The 14,457-nt window shown below is 42.8% G+C and overlaps 1 protein-coding gene across 4 annotated transcripts in view; it reads right to left on the reverse strand.

The window, feature by feature from the left end:
* Window positions 1-14,457, reverse strand: part of CPVL (carboxypeptidase vitellogenic like) — a 124,203-nt gene that overhangs the window by 61,335 nt on the left and 48,411 nt on the right. For all 4 annotated transcript variants that reach the window (XM_072651031.1, XM_072651028.1, XM_072651029.1 and 1 more), the window contains exon 7: window positions 13,533-13,599. In XM_072651031.1, coding sequence (XP_072507132.1) covers window positions 13,533-13,599 — 67 coding nt within the window. The remainder of the gene's footprint in view (window positions 1-13,532; window positions 13,600-14,457) is intronic.

Here is a 14,457-nt window from a genome sequence, read left to right on the forward strand (position 1 = left end):
GTGAGGAGACTCCCTCCACCAATGCAGTTTGACATGTTCTCTGGAACATGTAGAGAGCTGCCTAGAAAAGCAGTATGGAGTAGTGGAGAGAGCTAACCTTGAAGCTAGGAAGATCTGAGTTCAAATCCTGCCTTGGACAAATATTGACTGTGTGACCCTGAACCTTAATCTTTCAGTGTTCTGGTTGACTCTTTAACACAAGAAGGTGCCAACCTGAATGAGTAAAGGGAGTTTGCTCACCTACGTGCTCCTGATACTAATAATTTTAGGGTCTAATTCCTATTGCCAACATGGCAGCTTGTCTGGTTTAGTTAACCTTTCTCTGCTCAAACAACAGACATACAATGCATCATGAGTCCTGGCCAGGACTAGAGAGGAAGATAGGAAGGAGTAAAGGTAAGTGATTCACATACAGGTCAAATCTTGGACTTCTCAGCCTGGCACCACAGAAGCTGACCAGTCATAGACAAGCAAGAAGAGAAAAGCTAATGGCAAACAGTGACTAAAATGTAATGATCTTCTCCAATATCACATCCACAGCCAGGAAGGTGACTCACAAGAGTCCTCCTGGTGATTTGAAAGAAATGCTTTACAAACCTTAAAGTATGACCAAACCTTAAAGCCATCATTATGCCAACATTTGCCCATCACTTCCCTCCACATCATCATGTACCTTTCCATCCTCTTTCAATGTGAACAGTTCTCCAGCCCTGCTTTTCATCATTCTGGGTGGGCTGAGGTGGTGGTGGGTGGATGAAAAATGGACAAGATGCCAACAATCGCTTTATCTATGGGGCCAAGTACGGCCCCAAAGGAGAGATAAGGAAATCCACCCCGCTCCTTGCCGTGTGCAGGTGGAGGACATGAAGGACAAAGCCTCTTTTCCCTCTCTCTTTTTTGTTCTTTGTCACAAGGGATTTGTTACTGGATAGGAAAGCGAGAAGGGATGTATTTGAAAACTGAAGTCAAAACAACATATAAAATAGAATTTAATATTTTAAAAAATACATTCTTTTAGGTATTCTATCACTGTCATCAACTTTCTGTCACTGGGTCCTGGATTTGGAACACATGAGTTGAGTTCAAATCCTGTCTTTGATATTTACTAATTGTATGACTTTGGGCAAGTCTTCTGCCTTCTCAAGTCCTCAGCTTTCTCATCTGTAAAATGGGAATAATGACACATTATCTTCACTGTGAGGAAAGCATTCAAGAGGCAGGTTACCATACAGTGCCTTTTACACAAAATGCATTTAATAAATGCTGAATGAATAATATTATATTAGCATTTGGCCAGGGGGTGGGGAGGGGAGCCTGATTTCAAACTTTCCCTGTAACCAAAAAAAAAAAAAGTCAACAAAGCAAACCCTCACTTTAAATCGCAACCTGAATCCAGATGAATTCTCCTTATGCCTTCACTAATGAATTATTGGAGCTCCAACAATATGCCCGGCAGCTGTCTGAGGAAAACTACGAACTTGGTAACTTAACATCAACCATCTGATGGGGTTTTACGTTCCTAAGTATCCAAAACAGCATCAAAGCCACTGGTAAGGGGATGTGAAGAAGTGTAACCAACTAGAAACCAGATCAGCAATCACAGGAGCCGGGACCTAGGGTTGGAAGCTAGCATCCTGTCCAAGGCTCCCAAGGGACCAAGGTCCAGAGAAAGATGACAAATGTTAGACATAGAACTTGAATTTAGGTCCGGAATTTAGATCTAATGCTCTTTCCATGGTATCCCACTGATTTCTAGAGCACCATTCTGTTGAGGAACTTGTCCAGGTAAGTGGATTTATCCACTCTAAGAGAGGTAAAGTAAAATTAAGTAAATTTAATCATCCACACACCCAAGTTGTAGCCTACTACTAACAAAAAGATCACAATGACCAATACTCCCTCAGCCAATAAGCATTTATGAAGCACCTACATGCCTGATACTCTTCTAGGTGTAAGTACATGGGGATGGAGAAGCAGCAAAGGGAAGTCATCTTTGATCTCAAGTTTAGTTAGTTCAGTTTTTCATACTGGAGTCTTGATCCCAGCTGTGACAAGGAATAATGCAGCCTCAAACTACAGAATCCAACCAAGTATTAGGAAAAGGATCCCAAAGCTCACCTTCATTTCACATTCCCCAGTGTTCCTGCCCCTCTTACTCCAAGCTCCATATTATAAAGCAATGGGTTTCATCTCGTTGTTTGCTATCACTGTGAGATATTTACTATGTGATGTCTAGAAAGGCCTAACAGTAATGGAAGTCATGTTAACAGCATATTGTACTTGTAAAAATATTCTTGGGAGGATGTAATGCCCTGTTAATTATCCAGATGTGAAAAGGCACAATGAAAATGGAGTTAAAGAAACTTGTAATTACGGGCACTGTCTGACTCTCCTGTCTTACATGTTTCAACAAAATCCATGTCAAGCTTATGAGCCCCCTGCCACCCTGGTGCTTTTTGAGAAGAGTTGGTTTCATGTCTGGAGTCAAGATTTGATCAACCCCCTTCAGAAAAAAAAGAAAGAAAAAAAAACAGTGTCAGAGAATGACTATAATGGAAGCAGTCTCCTCTTCCAGGAATCTCACATATGTTAGCAGTTACTCCAAGTCGGCTACATTTCTTAGTGAAGTTTAGAAGGGAAAAAAAAACAAAGGAGAAACGGATACAGTTACCTTCCTCCTACATTCTCATCCTTTCTCATTAGATTTCATAAGGTAAGGGATTCATTGCCCAGTCACAGGTCCCTGAATGGTGGAGACAATTGTATGTACCTAGAAAGTTGCATGTACATTGTTACTGCTCCATAGCTCCTAAAATCCCCTAAGCTGGTGCAAAGGGGCAATTCTGCCTTGGAGCTGGGATGAAGGCCTGATACAAATTCTCAGGGCCAATGGGCTGGCCCTAAGAGTAAGGGATGGGGCCCATTGCTTTGCTTGTCCAGATACTGCTGTAAACCTTTGTTGAAATGGGGCCAAAGAAGCCAAGAAGAGTTCACCACAGGCATCCCCCTCCTTCAAACCATCACCTCTCTTGTCTTCCCCCCCCCAACCCACCCAATTTCCCCAGGAGGAGCTGAGTTGAGAAACCTCTGCTGCACCAAAGTAACACTGTTCTCACTCTTGCTCTGGGTAGTGCTGAGCTACAAGCTTTGACGGGGCCACCCCAAGACCTGAGCAAAGGGGAGGGCAAATGAGTTGACCCATATATTTTACAATGCTTCCCTGAAGACTACTCATTCCAAACAAACATGGTGAGAGGGAAGGGGTCCCTAAAATGGATGAGGAACCTTGGCAAGATTTTAACAAAACCAAAACCCTGTATTGACATGACTGGCACAAGATGTAGCAACTGACAGGATGAGGTCAGGAATGGCAGGCACACTAACTTTATTCAGTCTTCCTGATTCTCTCCAGGGAAAGGAGAGGTGTGATATTCCAGCAGGGCTGGTCCCAAAAATTAATGAATGAGAAAAACTGGATCCTCCATGTTGTGGTCAACGCCACCATTTCCTAGACATTTCTAGACCATGTGTCATGTAATCTGAAGACCACACTGTAGCAATTTTGGAAAAGAAGAGGGGAAAAGGGGGAGCTCAGAGCAGGCTTTGCCTTCACCTAAAAGGCTCCTGTTTCTTTTGCACTCGAAAAAAAACAAAAGAAGACCAATGGGACTTAACATATGGAAAAAAGCATCTTGTTCCCCAGCCAACTTTCTCAGTGCACAGGCTGCCTGAGGAAAGAGAATTCTCCCCTAAATGAAGATTATTCTGGTGACTCCTCCATGTGTTTGGTTGAGAGTCTTTCTCTGGTAGAAGCAGAGATGCCCCATCACCTGTCCTTCATATTTCCCTGGTACAGAGCCAGAAGGGTCCAGCATGAAACTAGAGGAAGCAGGTCACTGTTTCTGATGGTGCCCCAAAGTTTTCACTAATATTTTACAGGATGAATTTCCAGCCATCCTTACAGATACAATCCCAAGCTGCTTCCAGACTCACCCAGTCACCTTTTTGGCTAACAGTAATTCACAAGACACAATGAATATGAAGAATAATTCAGAGATGGCAGAATGATGCAGAAGAAAGGGGAAAATAATATGCATACACTTTGACTTTAAAAATGTAAATGGAAGGAATAACAGATGAAACCAAACTCTAGTATTCCTACTGACCAAGCCTGGTCCAAGATGAGATGAAAAAATTCACCACCCACTTCTTTCAGGATGTGGGTGGTTACAGCTCTGTGGTGGTGCATGCACTTTCTGACCTAGTCGATATTTTGATTAGTTTACTTTAAACTGTTTTTTAAAAATTACTCTATTTTATTCTGTTATAAGGGATAAGTAGAAAATGGAGATGATTTAGGAAATGTAAAAACAAAAGGTAATATATTTTTTAAAAGTGATGTAGTCCCATCGATGACATATGGCTGTGAATCAGACTCCAAAGAGTCAAAATGGCAGGTGAATCAATGTATGGCAGAGAGAGGAGTCGTGATGATCAGTAGATGGTAGTAAATGGGTAACGGTGATTTGTGTACAAGAGGAGGAAAACGTTCTGCCATATCAGATATATGATTGAGAAATGGGACAGGCTGGTTATGGAGCAGAGGAAAGGATTCAAGCTGGGACCAAGGAATGGGAAAAGGCCAACTGGAACACTTCTAATTGGAAATGGGACAGGCTGGTCATGGAGCAGAGGAAAGGATTCAAGCTGGGACCAAGGAGTGGGAAAAGGGCAACTGGAACACTTCTAATTGGGTAAGCCCTTTAGGTAAGAGTGACAGGATATTACAGACATGAGCTCCATAAGATAAGATGATGCCAGTGGGTTACAGTCTTCACCGATGGACAAGGGACCCATATCAATTAATTAGATCATGGATCCCTTAAAGAACTGAAGTGAAATTTAACAGCAAGAAGCTGGCCCTTTGTAACGTTTTAGCCTCAACACCTCCTCCCCCATGTCTATATATCTCTAGGAAAGATTTAAGGAACTAAATGCTTACTCCATATTATTTCATTTGATCTTCAAAACAACCCTGGAAAGTAGATGTTGTTATGATACCCATCTTACAGATAAGGAAATAGAGGCAAATAGAGATTAAATGACTTGCCCAAGGTCACACAGCTAGGAAGTGTGTGAGATCAAATCTGAACTCAGGTCTTTCTGATTCCAGAGCTGGCACTCTGCACAGTCAGCCCCAGTAAATGCTGATTAAATTTGACTGATTTAATTTGGATAAAGTTCATCTTTCTCCTTGAATATGAGCTGAAAGAGGTGTACCCAGACAGTTTATCTGAAAAAGGTCCTGGGCAAATTCAAACCCAATATGAATTAAATGTATGGAATTTCCAGAGAGGAAACTCCCCCCATCAATAAAGATCAACATTTGCTCTACAACTCCTAGAGAACTGACTGGGGGCAGAGTGGCTAAGTGACCCGCCCAGGGTCATAAAGCTAGCATGTGTCAGATGCAGGGCTCCAATCCAGGTCTTCCCATCCGTGAGGCAGCTCTTTATGCATGAGACTACCCTTCCTCTCACGGTGGGATTTGACAGGGCCAACAAACTGAGTGTGCATTAAGGGACATCCTGGATGAGGAAGATGACACCATCATTACTCTCTGTCCTGGTCAGTCCGAAAGTTCTGGGCACATTTTAGGAAGGTGATTTATATGCTAAAAAGCATCCCCAGGAAGAAAGCCAGGGCTGGGAGGGCTTTTGTTTCCTTTCCTCTCGTTCTCTTCTTAACCCCTTCCAATGATGCCTTCCAACCACATCATGCCACCTAAACAGCTCTCTCCAAAGCGACCAACGATCTCCTAGTTGGCAAATCCAGGAGCCTTTTCTCTGTTCTAATTCTCTTTGATCTCTCTGCAGCCTTGGACACTATTGATCATTCTCTTTTCCTGGATGTTCTCTTCTCTCTAGGTTTTTGGTACATTGCTCTCTCCCAGCTCTCCTCCCACCCCTCTGACTGCTCCTTCTCTGCATCTCTGCTGGATCTTCCTTCAAGTCACACTCGCTAATTGTGGATGTCCCACGGGGTTTTTTCCTTTGCAAACCCTTCTCTAGAGCACACAACCGTCCTCCCAATTCCCTGCTCAAAACCTGTGTGTCCTATTTGACTCCTCTCTTTCGCACTCCTCATAGCCAATCCATTGTCAAGGCCTGTCTTTGCCATTAAAATGTGAGCTTCTTGATATATACATATGTAAAATCCTAACAATTAATCTGGTCCCAAAGTGGTATGGGCTACCTCAGAAAGGACAAGATTGCCCCACGCTAGTAGCACCCAAGGGGAGCTTGCATGGCCACACTTTGGACATACTCTTTCTTTACCATTCCTGTGTAGGAGGCCTCTTCCATCCTCCCTTTTTTACTTCTGTTCTTCCCCGTTAGAATGTAAATTCATCCCAGACAGGGATTAGCTTTAGTTCTACTTGGAGTTGTGTTCCCAGCTCTTACCACCATTCCTGATACAAAGTAGAAGCTTCACAAATGACTTGTTTGGGCTTGATTCTTTCTCCAGTTTGGGTAGGCTTAGACAGGTGCGGACCTCCCTGCCTCCCAGCCCTTAGATTTTGCGATTCTGTGACAATCCTAAGGCCCTTTGCTCCCAGTCCCTTTCAGGAGACCCCATGATATTACAGGCCCTGACTTAAAGCTCCATCTGCCTTATCTTCTTTCTCAAAAGTCAACACCCTATCGTCTATACTTAAAGAAAACTTGGCAAGTACTGCCGGACATAATAGAAAAAAAAAATGATTTGTCCTGGGTCCTAAAGTCAAGACAGCCCTGAAGTGCATCTCATAAAACTCAGCAGAAGCTCAGCCTTCAGAAGGAAATAGAATTGTGAGGGATTCGAGACTTTCCATGGCTTCGAACTTCTGTTGGCTTTACCTCTTTCCATCACCATGATGAAGTCCCCCTCCTGACCCCAAGAGCAAAAATCAGCAGGAAGGTGATTTTTAAAGAAAATTGGGTTCTGTTTGAGGAAGATAAAGAACTCCAGAGACAAAGCCCACTCTGATGGGCACTTAGAGAAAAGAGATTGATTCTGTTGAAAGAATCCTAGAGAGGCAAAGAGAAGTAGGAGAGTGAGCAATAGGGCTGGGGGCTGGGAAGACCCAGACGCAGGTCCTGCCTTTGAGATGTATAGTTGTGTGACCTTCGGGCCAATCTCCACCCCTTTGAGCCTGGGCTGTAAAATGGTGGTGCTCAATGGCACATTTACAAAGTGTAAAATGGCAGTGCTAGGGTCATTACCTTCCATCTGTCCTGTCTGCAGGCTATGTCTCCCACTCTCAGCTTCTTGAGGGCCAGGACAGCATTTTGGCCTTTCTTTGTATCCCCAGCTCTTGGTACATAGTAAGCACTTAATAAGTGCTTGTTGATTGAGGCAGAGGGTGGCCTCTAAGTTCCCATCCCCCTCTAAATCTATGATGCCATGAACAAGGATGGTTGGGAAGTCCCAGGGTCTGTGTTCAAGCTCTGGCCCTGCTGCAAACCAGTCTTCTGACTTTGGGCAAGATGTCTAACCTCCCTGGACTAGGGCAGTTTGTTCATTTGCAGAATGAGAGCGTCAGCCTATTCTATTCAATTCAACAATAGTTGAAAGGCAATGGTAGCCGGCTGGCACAGTGGATAGAGGACTGGTCCTGGAGTCAGGGAGTTCAAATCCTGCCTCAGGTACTTACTAGTTGTGTGACCCTGGACAAGTCACTAAACCCTGTTTGCCTCAGTTTCCTCATCCGTAAAATGAGCTGGAGAAGGAAATGGCAATCACTATCTCTGCCAAGAAAACTGCAAATGGGGTCATGGAGAGTTGTACTGAACAATAATATCTGAAAAGGGAAAGGTACAATGCGATGGGAGAGAAAGTTAAAAAAATAATATAGTTTCTGCCATCAAGGGGCTTGTAGACAAGTAGAGCTCAGACATGCACAATGAGATGGGATAGGATTAAATTCATAGAATGCAACTCAGCAACCTCAAGGTGTTCATCTCTGGAACTTCTGCCTAATTCCAAAACTCCTTGAGGCTGTATAGGGTGTCCCCAAAGTCTAGTATTGAGGATACACCTTGGATCAGGATTACAACAGATTTGTATAATATAGTTTCTGAGATTCTAAGAGCCCCTGTCGTTCTTGCTCGTCATACTGACTGGAATTCTCCTCTTACACATGTGACGTGCTCCACTGAACTCACTCCTGGTCTGGTCATCACAACCCACATTTCTCCTACACTTGAGGTTTACAAAGTCTCTTCTTTCTTCAGCTAGTCCAATGAGGTAGGTAGGGCAAATATCATTGACTCCACTTTAACAGGTAAAGAAACTGAGGCTCAGAAAACTGATGGGACTTGCCTGGATCACATAATAAGCAAGTTATCAATTACTGTTTTTTGGAGGGAGGGACCAAAGCTCTGATTTAATCCATGTTGGGAATGTCCTAATAGGAGGCTCCTGCTAACAGTGATTGCCTTATGAGAACTGGTTGAAGTTCATGAAGGTCAAGTGGGGACCTCCATCCAGGAGGGATGGAGTGGGGAGGGGAATGGCTGTCTTCCAGTATTGAAGTAACTTGTCCAGGGTCACCCTATCAGAATGTTTCAGAGGCATGTCTCAAACCCAGACTCTGAAGCCAGATCTCTATCCACTGTTATTCCATGCTGTGTATCAATCACTTTAATAGGTATTCATCTACAAATTCTTTTAATTTGGTGGCTACTTGAGAGCAGTACTCTAAAGAAAGATCATAGAGTATGTCAAATCAGCAAGCCTTTATGAAGCACCTGCTGTATTCCAGGCATTGTGCTAAGTTCTTGGGATACAAAGAAAGACAAAAGGAAATCTCTCACCTCAAGGAGCTCACAATCTAATAAAGGACAGGACTATATACAAATAAGGTATTTGCCATTGTTTTAGTCATGTCCAATTCTTTGTGAGTCCATTTGAGGTTCACGGGGCAAAGCTACTGGAGTGGTTGCCCATTTCCTTTTCCAGCTCATTTTACAGATAAAGAAACTGAGGTAAGCAGGTGTGCCCAAGGTCATACAGCTACTAAGTGTTTGAGGGCAGATTTGAACTTGGGAACACTAGTCTGACACTGGCTCTGGTACTCAATGCCAGAGTGCCACCTGGTGCCAATGGGCACTTAATAAATACTTATTAACTGATGAATTGGTTGACTGATGGAGGATTTTAAATGGAGAGGTCCCCAAAATGTTGTCTATTATGATGCAGTTAAGTGGTTTAATAGAGGGCTGGACCTGGAGTTAGGAAGGCCTGAGTTTGAATTTGACCTCAGATCCTTCCTACTTGTGTGATCCTGGGCAAGTCACTTCTATTCTCTGTGACTGTTTTTCCGTTTTGTCCAGGAGATAATAACACTTCCCTCCCAGGTTGTTGTGAAGATCAAATGCGATATTCGATATAAAGAGAACAACTTGGAAAGCATTGCATAAGTGTTAATTATTCTTATTAATATCATCATTATGAGTGCTACTCACAAACTGATGGATGGTGGTTTTCAAATGCAGAGTTCCCAATTGAAATCATTCTGTCTGAAATTATACCAAAAATGTTGTCTACTTGGTTCACAATTGTACTCTGGCTGCAAAGTTGCTTGTGATGAGTATTTGCTGCTTTGTGTGGACCAGGAGGACACACCCAGAGGTAACCACAAGTCCCCCGCCACGATGAGCAGGATCCCTACCCATGACTAAGGGATATGCCCCACTCCCAACTGTTCAGGGATCCAAGGTGACTCCTCTCTTCTCCTCATCACCTCCCTGCTGCCTATCGCCCAGAGAGGGTCACATCAGAGTCAAGATCCCCTCCCCCTTCTGTGCTCCTGCCTCATGAACTCCAACAGCTAGCCTGGTGCCTGGCTCAGAGTGGATCACACTTTTAAAGAAAGTTAATTATGGGAATTAAATGCAGCCTGTTTCTCTTTTTTGAAGTCGATTTTTCATGCCCGGAGGAGGGGTGATTTACCAGACACATTTGTCTCTCTTTAGAGAAAATTAATTCCAGTTGGTATTTGGGGCAGAAGGGAGGGGAGATGGAAAGGAGACAAAGATGTTTACTTATTCGCCTTCGAACAGCTTGAAAGCAGACGCTAATAAATTCTGGCTCTGAGAATCTCCACTCGCCAGGCAGGCACAGAGAGGTGCTAGATATTTTGCTTCTAAATCGCATGGTTTGTCTTTCCTTTTCTTAAAAAGTTTTCCAGATATGAAGCCTTCTGCTCGACAGTTTGTCATAAAGATCAATCTTAGAGCTCCAGAATTGTTGAGAGATACCAAAAGTGAGAGGACAATGGCATGTACTGAGACATTCCCTTCTCTAATCAGTTACATTAATACCCAGGTAGCATCTTTGCAAGTCCCTTTAATAGCATCTAATGCAAGCCCTTCATTCTTTTAATTAACATTATTGTTTACTCCCCAACAGCCCTCAAACCTTCATAGAACTAACTGTAGTAACAAAGACAGTTAAGGAAAACAAACACAGACCAAGTTGGACAGTACATGCCGATTTCTTCTCCTATAGTCAGCCTTTCTACTGAGAAGATCATAGTTGGAAGGGACCTTAAAGTTCATCTACACCACAGGTATCAAATTCAGACTGTCCACAATAGGAGTATAGTCCAAACCAAATTTAAATGCAATTCAGAAATGTTTTTTAAAAATGAATAAAAATACAGTACAACATACTTGATGTTAACTTTTCTGAGTCAAAATGCAGCTGTTTCTATCTGAGTTTGACATCTCTGCTCTACATAAATCCTTTCATTTTAAAGATGAAAAAAGAGATCTAAAGAGACTTGCCCAGAGTCACACACAGAGAGATGTTTTTTCCAGCATTCTTCAGGAATGAAGATTCAAGCCCCTTTGTTGGCTGATGATGAGAATGTGACTTCTTTTCCTACAAAACCTATGATTTTGGTACCCTAAGAGCTGCAATCATGTATAAAATCCCAAAAAGGACAGGTGGGGATGTGACAATAACATCACCTGATCTAAGGACACAGGAGCATGAGGACAATAAATGCTTGAGAATCTGTTGCTTGATTCTGCTCTTTCTGTTTGAGTTATAAGACAAACAGAGCAGGGCAGAATGGTAGGATGCCTTGGGCAGCTCTAGGGTTGGAGAGGACCACAGATCCATGGGATGTGAGGTGGCAAGGAAGCTCAGAGAACACCCAAACAACCCTCCTCATTTTGCAATGAAACGATCTGAGAGATTAGCACTCCAGACTCCTGAAATCTTTTTTTATCATTTGCATTTACTCCCTAGGGTACATACCATACCCTCCTCCCCCTGCAGCAGAACATAGTCTTCTTGAGGCCAGGAGGTATAACATTTTGCCTCTGTGTCAGCAGCACTCTGAGTAATGCTTTCTTTTCACAAAATGGGCACTGAATCATTTTTAATCCAATTGAAATGACCCACCCAAGGTCACAGGTAATAAGGGGCAGATCCAGAATGGCCAGCTCAACCTGGGTGTTTTTCCCATTCCCTCCCAAGTGGGAGTGAATTGCATGCTCATTTTGTTTCTACTAGGAACTACTACATCTAGCCAGGGATTTTGGCATACAATAGCTGTGTACCATTAGCAGACTGGCCTCTACAATTGCTCTGGGGGGGAGGAACAAAGACTGTCCAAAGAGTCCAGACCAAAAGATCCAGTGATCAGATCCGTAGTGCCTTTGGAGTCAGGCTCCTACATCCTTCTCCCCCTTTTGCCTGCACTGGCTGGGGGTTCACGAGGGTCCAAGTTTGTTGGAAGCTCATGAACTATGCTCATTTGAAGACACAGAATTGCCTACTTCAGAATGGAGTGAGTGCTTAAGAAACCATGCTCCGAATCCAGGCAGGAACTGCCTATCTGTGTGTCCTGGCTGCACTTCCTTCCCTACACTCACCCCAGTTTGATCTCAAGGGAAAAGTGGCTGGTGATGAGTGTCAGCGCTAAGAAAGAATTCTAAACTAAGCAGGTGCCCATCAATTGAGGAATAAACAAACAATTCATAGTATATGGCCGTAATGGAAATGGCTGTGATATACCAAATAATTTAAGAGAAGATTTCAGAAAAACTTGTGAAGATTTATACGAACAGATACAGTGTGAATTGAGGAGAACAAGGAGAAAAAAAATTGTACAATTGCTACAGTGTTGTAATGAGAAATAACTTTGAAAGACTTAAGAAGTCTGATCAATGAACTGACCAACTACAATTCCATTGGACCAGTGATGAAGAAGGCTATTCAGCTCCTGAGAGACATAACAAACTCAAGGTGTGGAAGACATATTTGTGTACTCAGCCAGCACAGGAACCTGTTGTGTTTGGTTATGCTAATTTGTTACAAGGATTTTGTTTTCTCTTTTTTCATTGAGGGAAAGGGAAAATTCACATTTGTTCATTGTTTTATTCATGAAGAAATAATACAATTAATTTTCAAATCCACCAAATTTAAACGTCTGGTATGTCTTTTTTCTCATTTTTCCTTTCAGAAAGGAGAGAATTGCCAGCTTCCCCCTACCCTCCCAAAAGTGATTTTATCTTATGAAATTACTTTGAAGGCATGGAGCTCTTTGTGAGTTTTAGTCTTGGCAGTGGAAAACAAAAACAAAAAAATTAAGATTCTCACACACAGAAGAGAATTACATGCACAAAACCAACGTGCAGACAGAGAACAGACAAGCCAAAATCTCCGTCCAAGTCTTGGCAGCTGTGTGCCAAGTCCAACCATCTCATTCACATCTTGTCTGTGTTGTTTGCAAGGCAGGGAATCTCACACAAAGTAAACTGACCTTGGGTTGGGTGCACAGACCCCAGCTGAGAAGGTGCTCAGCTCCACACTGTGGACCATCTCAAGTCTCCATCACAGGAAACCTCACCAGTAGATGATCCAAGTATAAACACTGATGCCCCTCAGCCCTTACCAGGAGTCCGAACAAGGCAGACGCACTTTGTCACAATGTGGCAGAATTCTAAAACCTTTACTGATTTTCTCCAACAGCTGTCATAATTGGACACTACAGGAACATGGGCCACCAAAAAACAGACAATCCCTAAATTCCCTCTCAACTAATATGTACGAGGCAGGGGTCACCCACCCAAACTGCTATCTTCTTCAATTCCATCAAGGGTTTATAAAATTTAGTATGTATGTGGCTAGGTGACGCTATGGTGCTGGGAGTCAGGAAGACCTGAGTTCAAATTCTGCCTCAGTTACAAAGTAGCTGCATGATTCTGGACAAGCCAATTAACCTCTGTCTGCCTTGTTTTTCTCAATTGTAAAACGGGGATAATAATAGCACCTACCTCCCAGGGTTGTCCTCAGGATCAAATGACATAACCTTTGTAAAGTGCTTTCTAACTTCAAAAGCCCTGTGTAAATGCCTGCTGTCACAGGGAAGGGAATACGCGTTTATTAAGCACCTGTCTACTAGGCACATCTATTAAACACCTAAGCGCTAACTTCAGCCTAAACCCTCATGAGAAAACAGGACTTGCACTCACCTCTCCAGTGGCATAGAAATCATTCTTCCTGTACTCTGGAAACAGCTGGAAAAACTGAGTGAGCGCACTACAAAAGGGGGAAAAAAAAATCACAATAAATCGGGGCCAGAATAAAACTAAACACCAGCCAGACAAACCACCAACAATCCACAGGCATTTAGTAAGTGCCTATTGTATGCTGGGCATTGAAACTTGAAAGAAAAAATCAAATCAGCCTCCGCCCTCAAGGAGCTGACATTTTACGGGGGAACAAGATGCCCACATAAGGATATACAGTATACACAAAGTAAATAAATGCAAGGTAGCTTCTCAAGGGAACATTCAAGCCAAGTGGGGATTTGTGACCAGCAGGCAAAACTCTGATCTGCCTTGGTCCGAACAAGTCAGGCGTAAGACCACCCTCAGGTAACTGAATACTGTTCCGAAGGCCCATATGTCCAATGTAATTGAACTTTGTGCTAAAGCAAACAAACTCAATTCAACAAATATGGCAAATGGAGCAAATAAGAGATCGTTCCGTGCAAAGCCCTGAGAGGAGCACTGACTGTTCAATAAACGCTTACTGGCTGATTGGCTTCATGAGAAAGGGACGAGCAGATCATTAGTATCAGAAGAGCCATTAACATGACTAAATATATTAATCAATCAACCAGGGTATAAGTATATTCTACTTGTGCCAGACTAAACTAGTAATAGATGCAGCAAAGACCTTTGGCAAGTACACATTTCTGTTAAAAAAATTATTTTTAAAAAAGTGTGGGCTAAAAGGATATTCCCTACTATTGTGCTATAAGAAATAATGAACAGGAAGACTTCAGAAAAGCCTGGAAAGACTTATATGAACCAATGCTGAGTGAAATGAGCAGAACCCGAAGAACATTATACACAGTAACAGCCACAGTGTTCCAGGACTCTTTTTGATAGA

The sequence above is a fragment of the Notamacropus eugenii genome, chromosome 3 (genome assembly GCF_028372415.1).
Source record: "Notamacropus eugenii isolate mMacEug1 chromosome 3, mMacEug1.pri_v2, whole genome shotgun sequence".
Lineage (NCBI taxonomy): Eukaryota > Metazoa > Chordata > Mammalia > Diprotodontia > Macropodidae > Notamacropus > Notamacropus eugenii.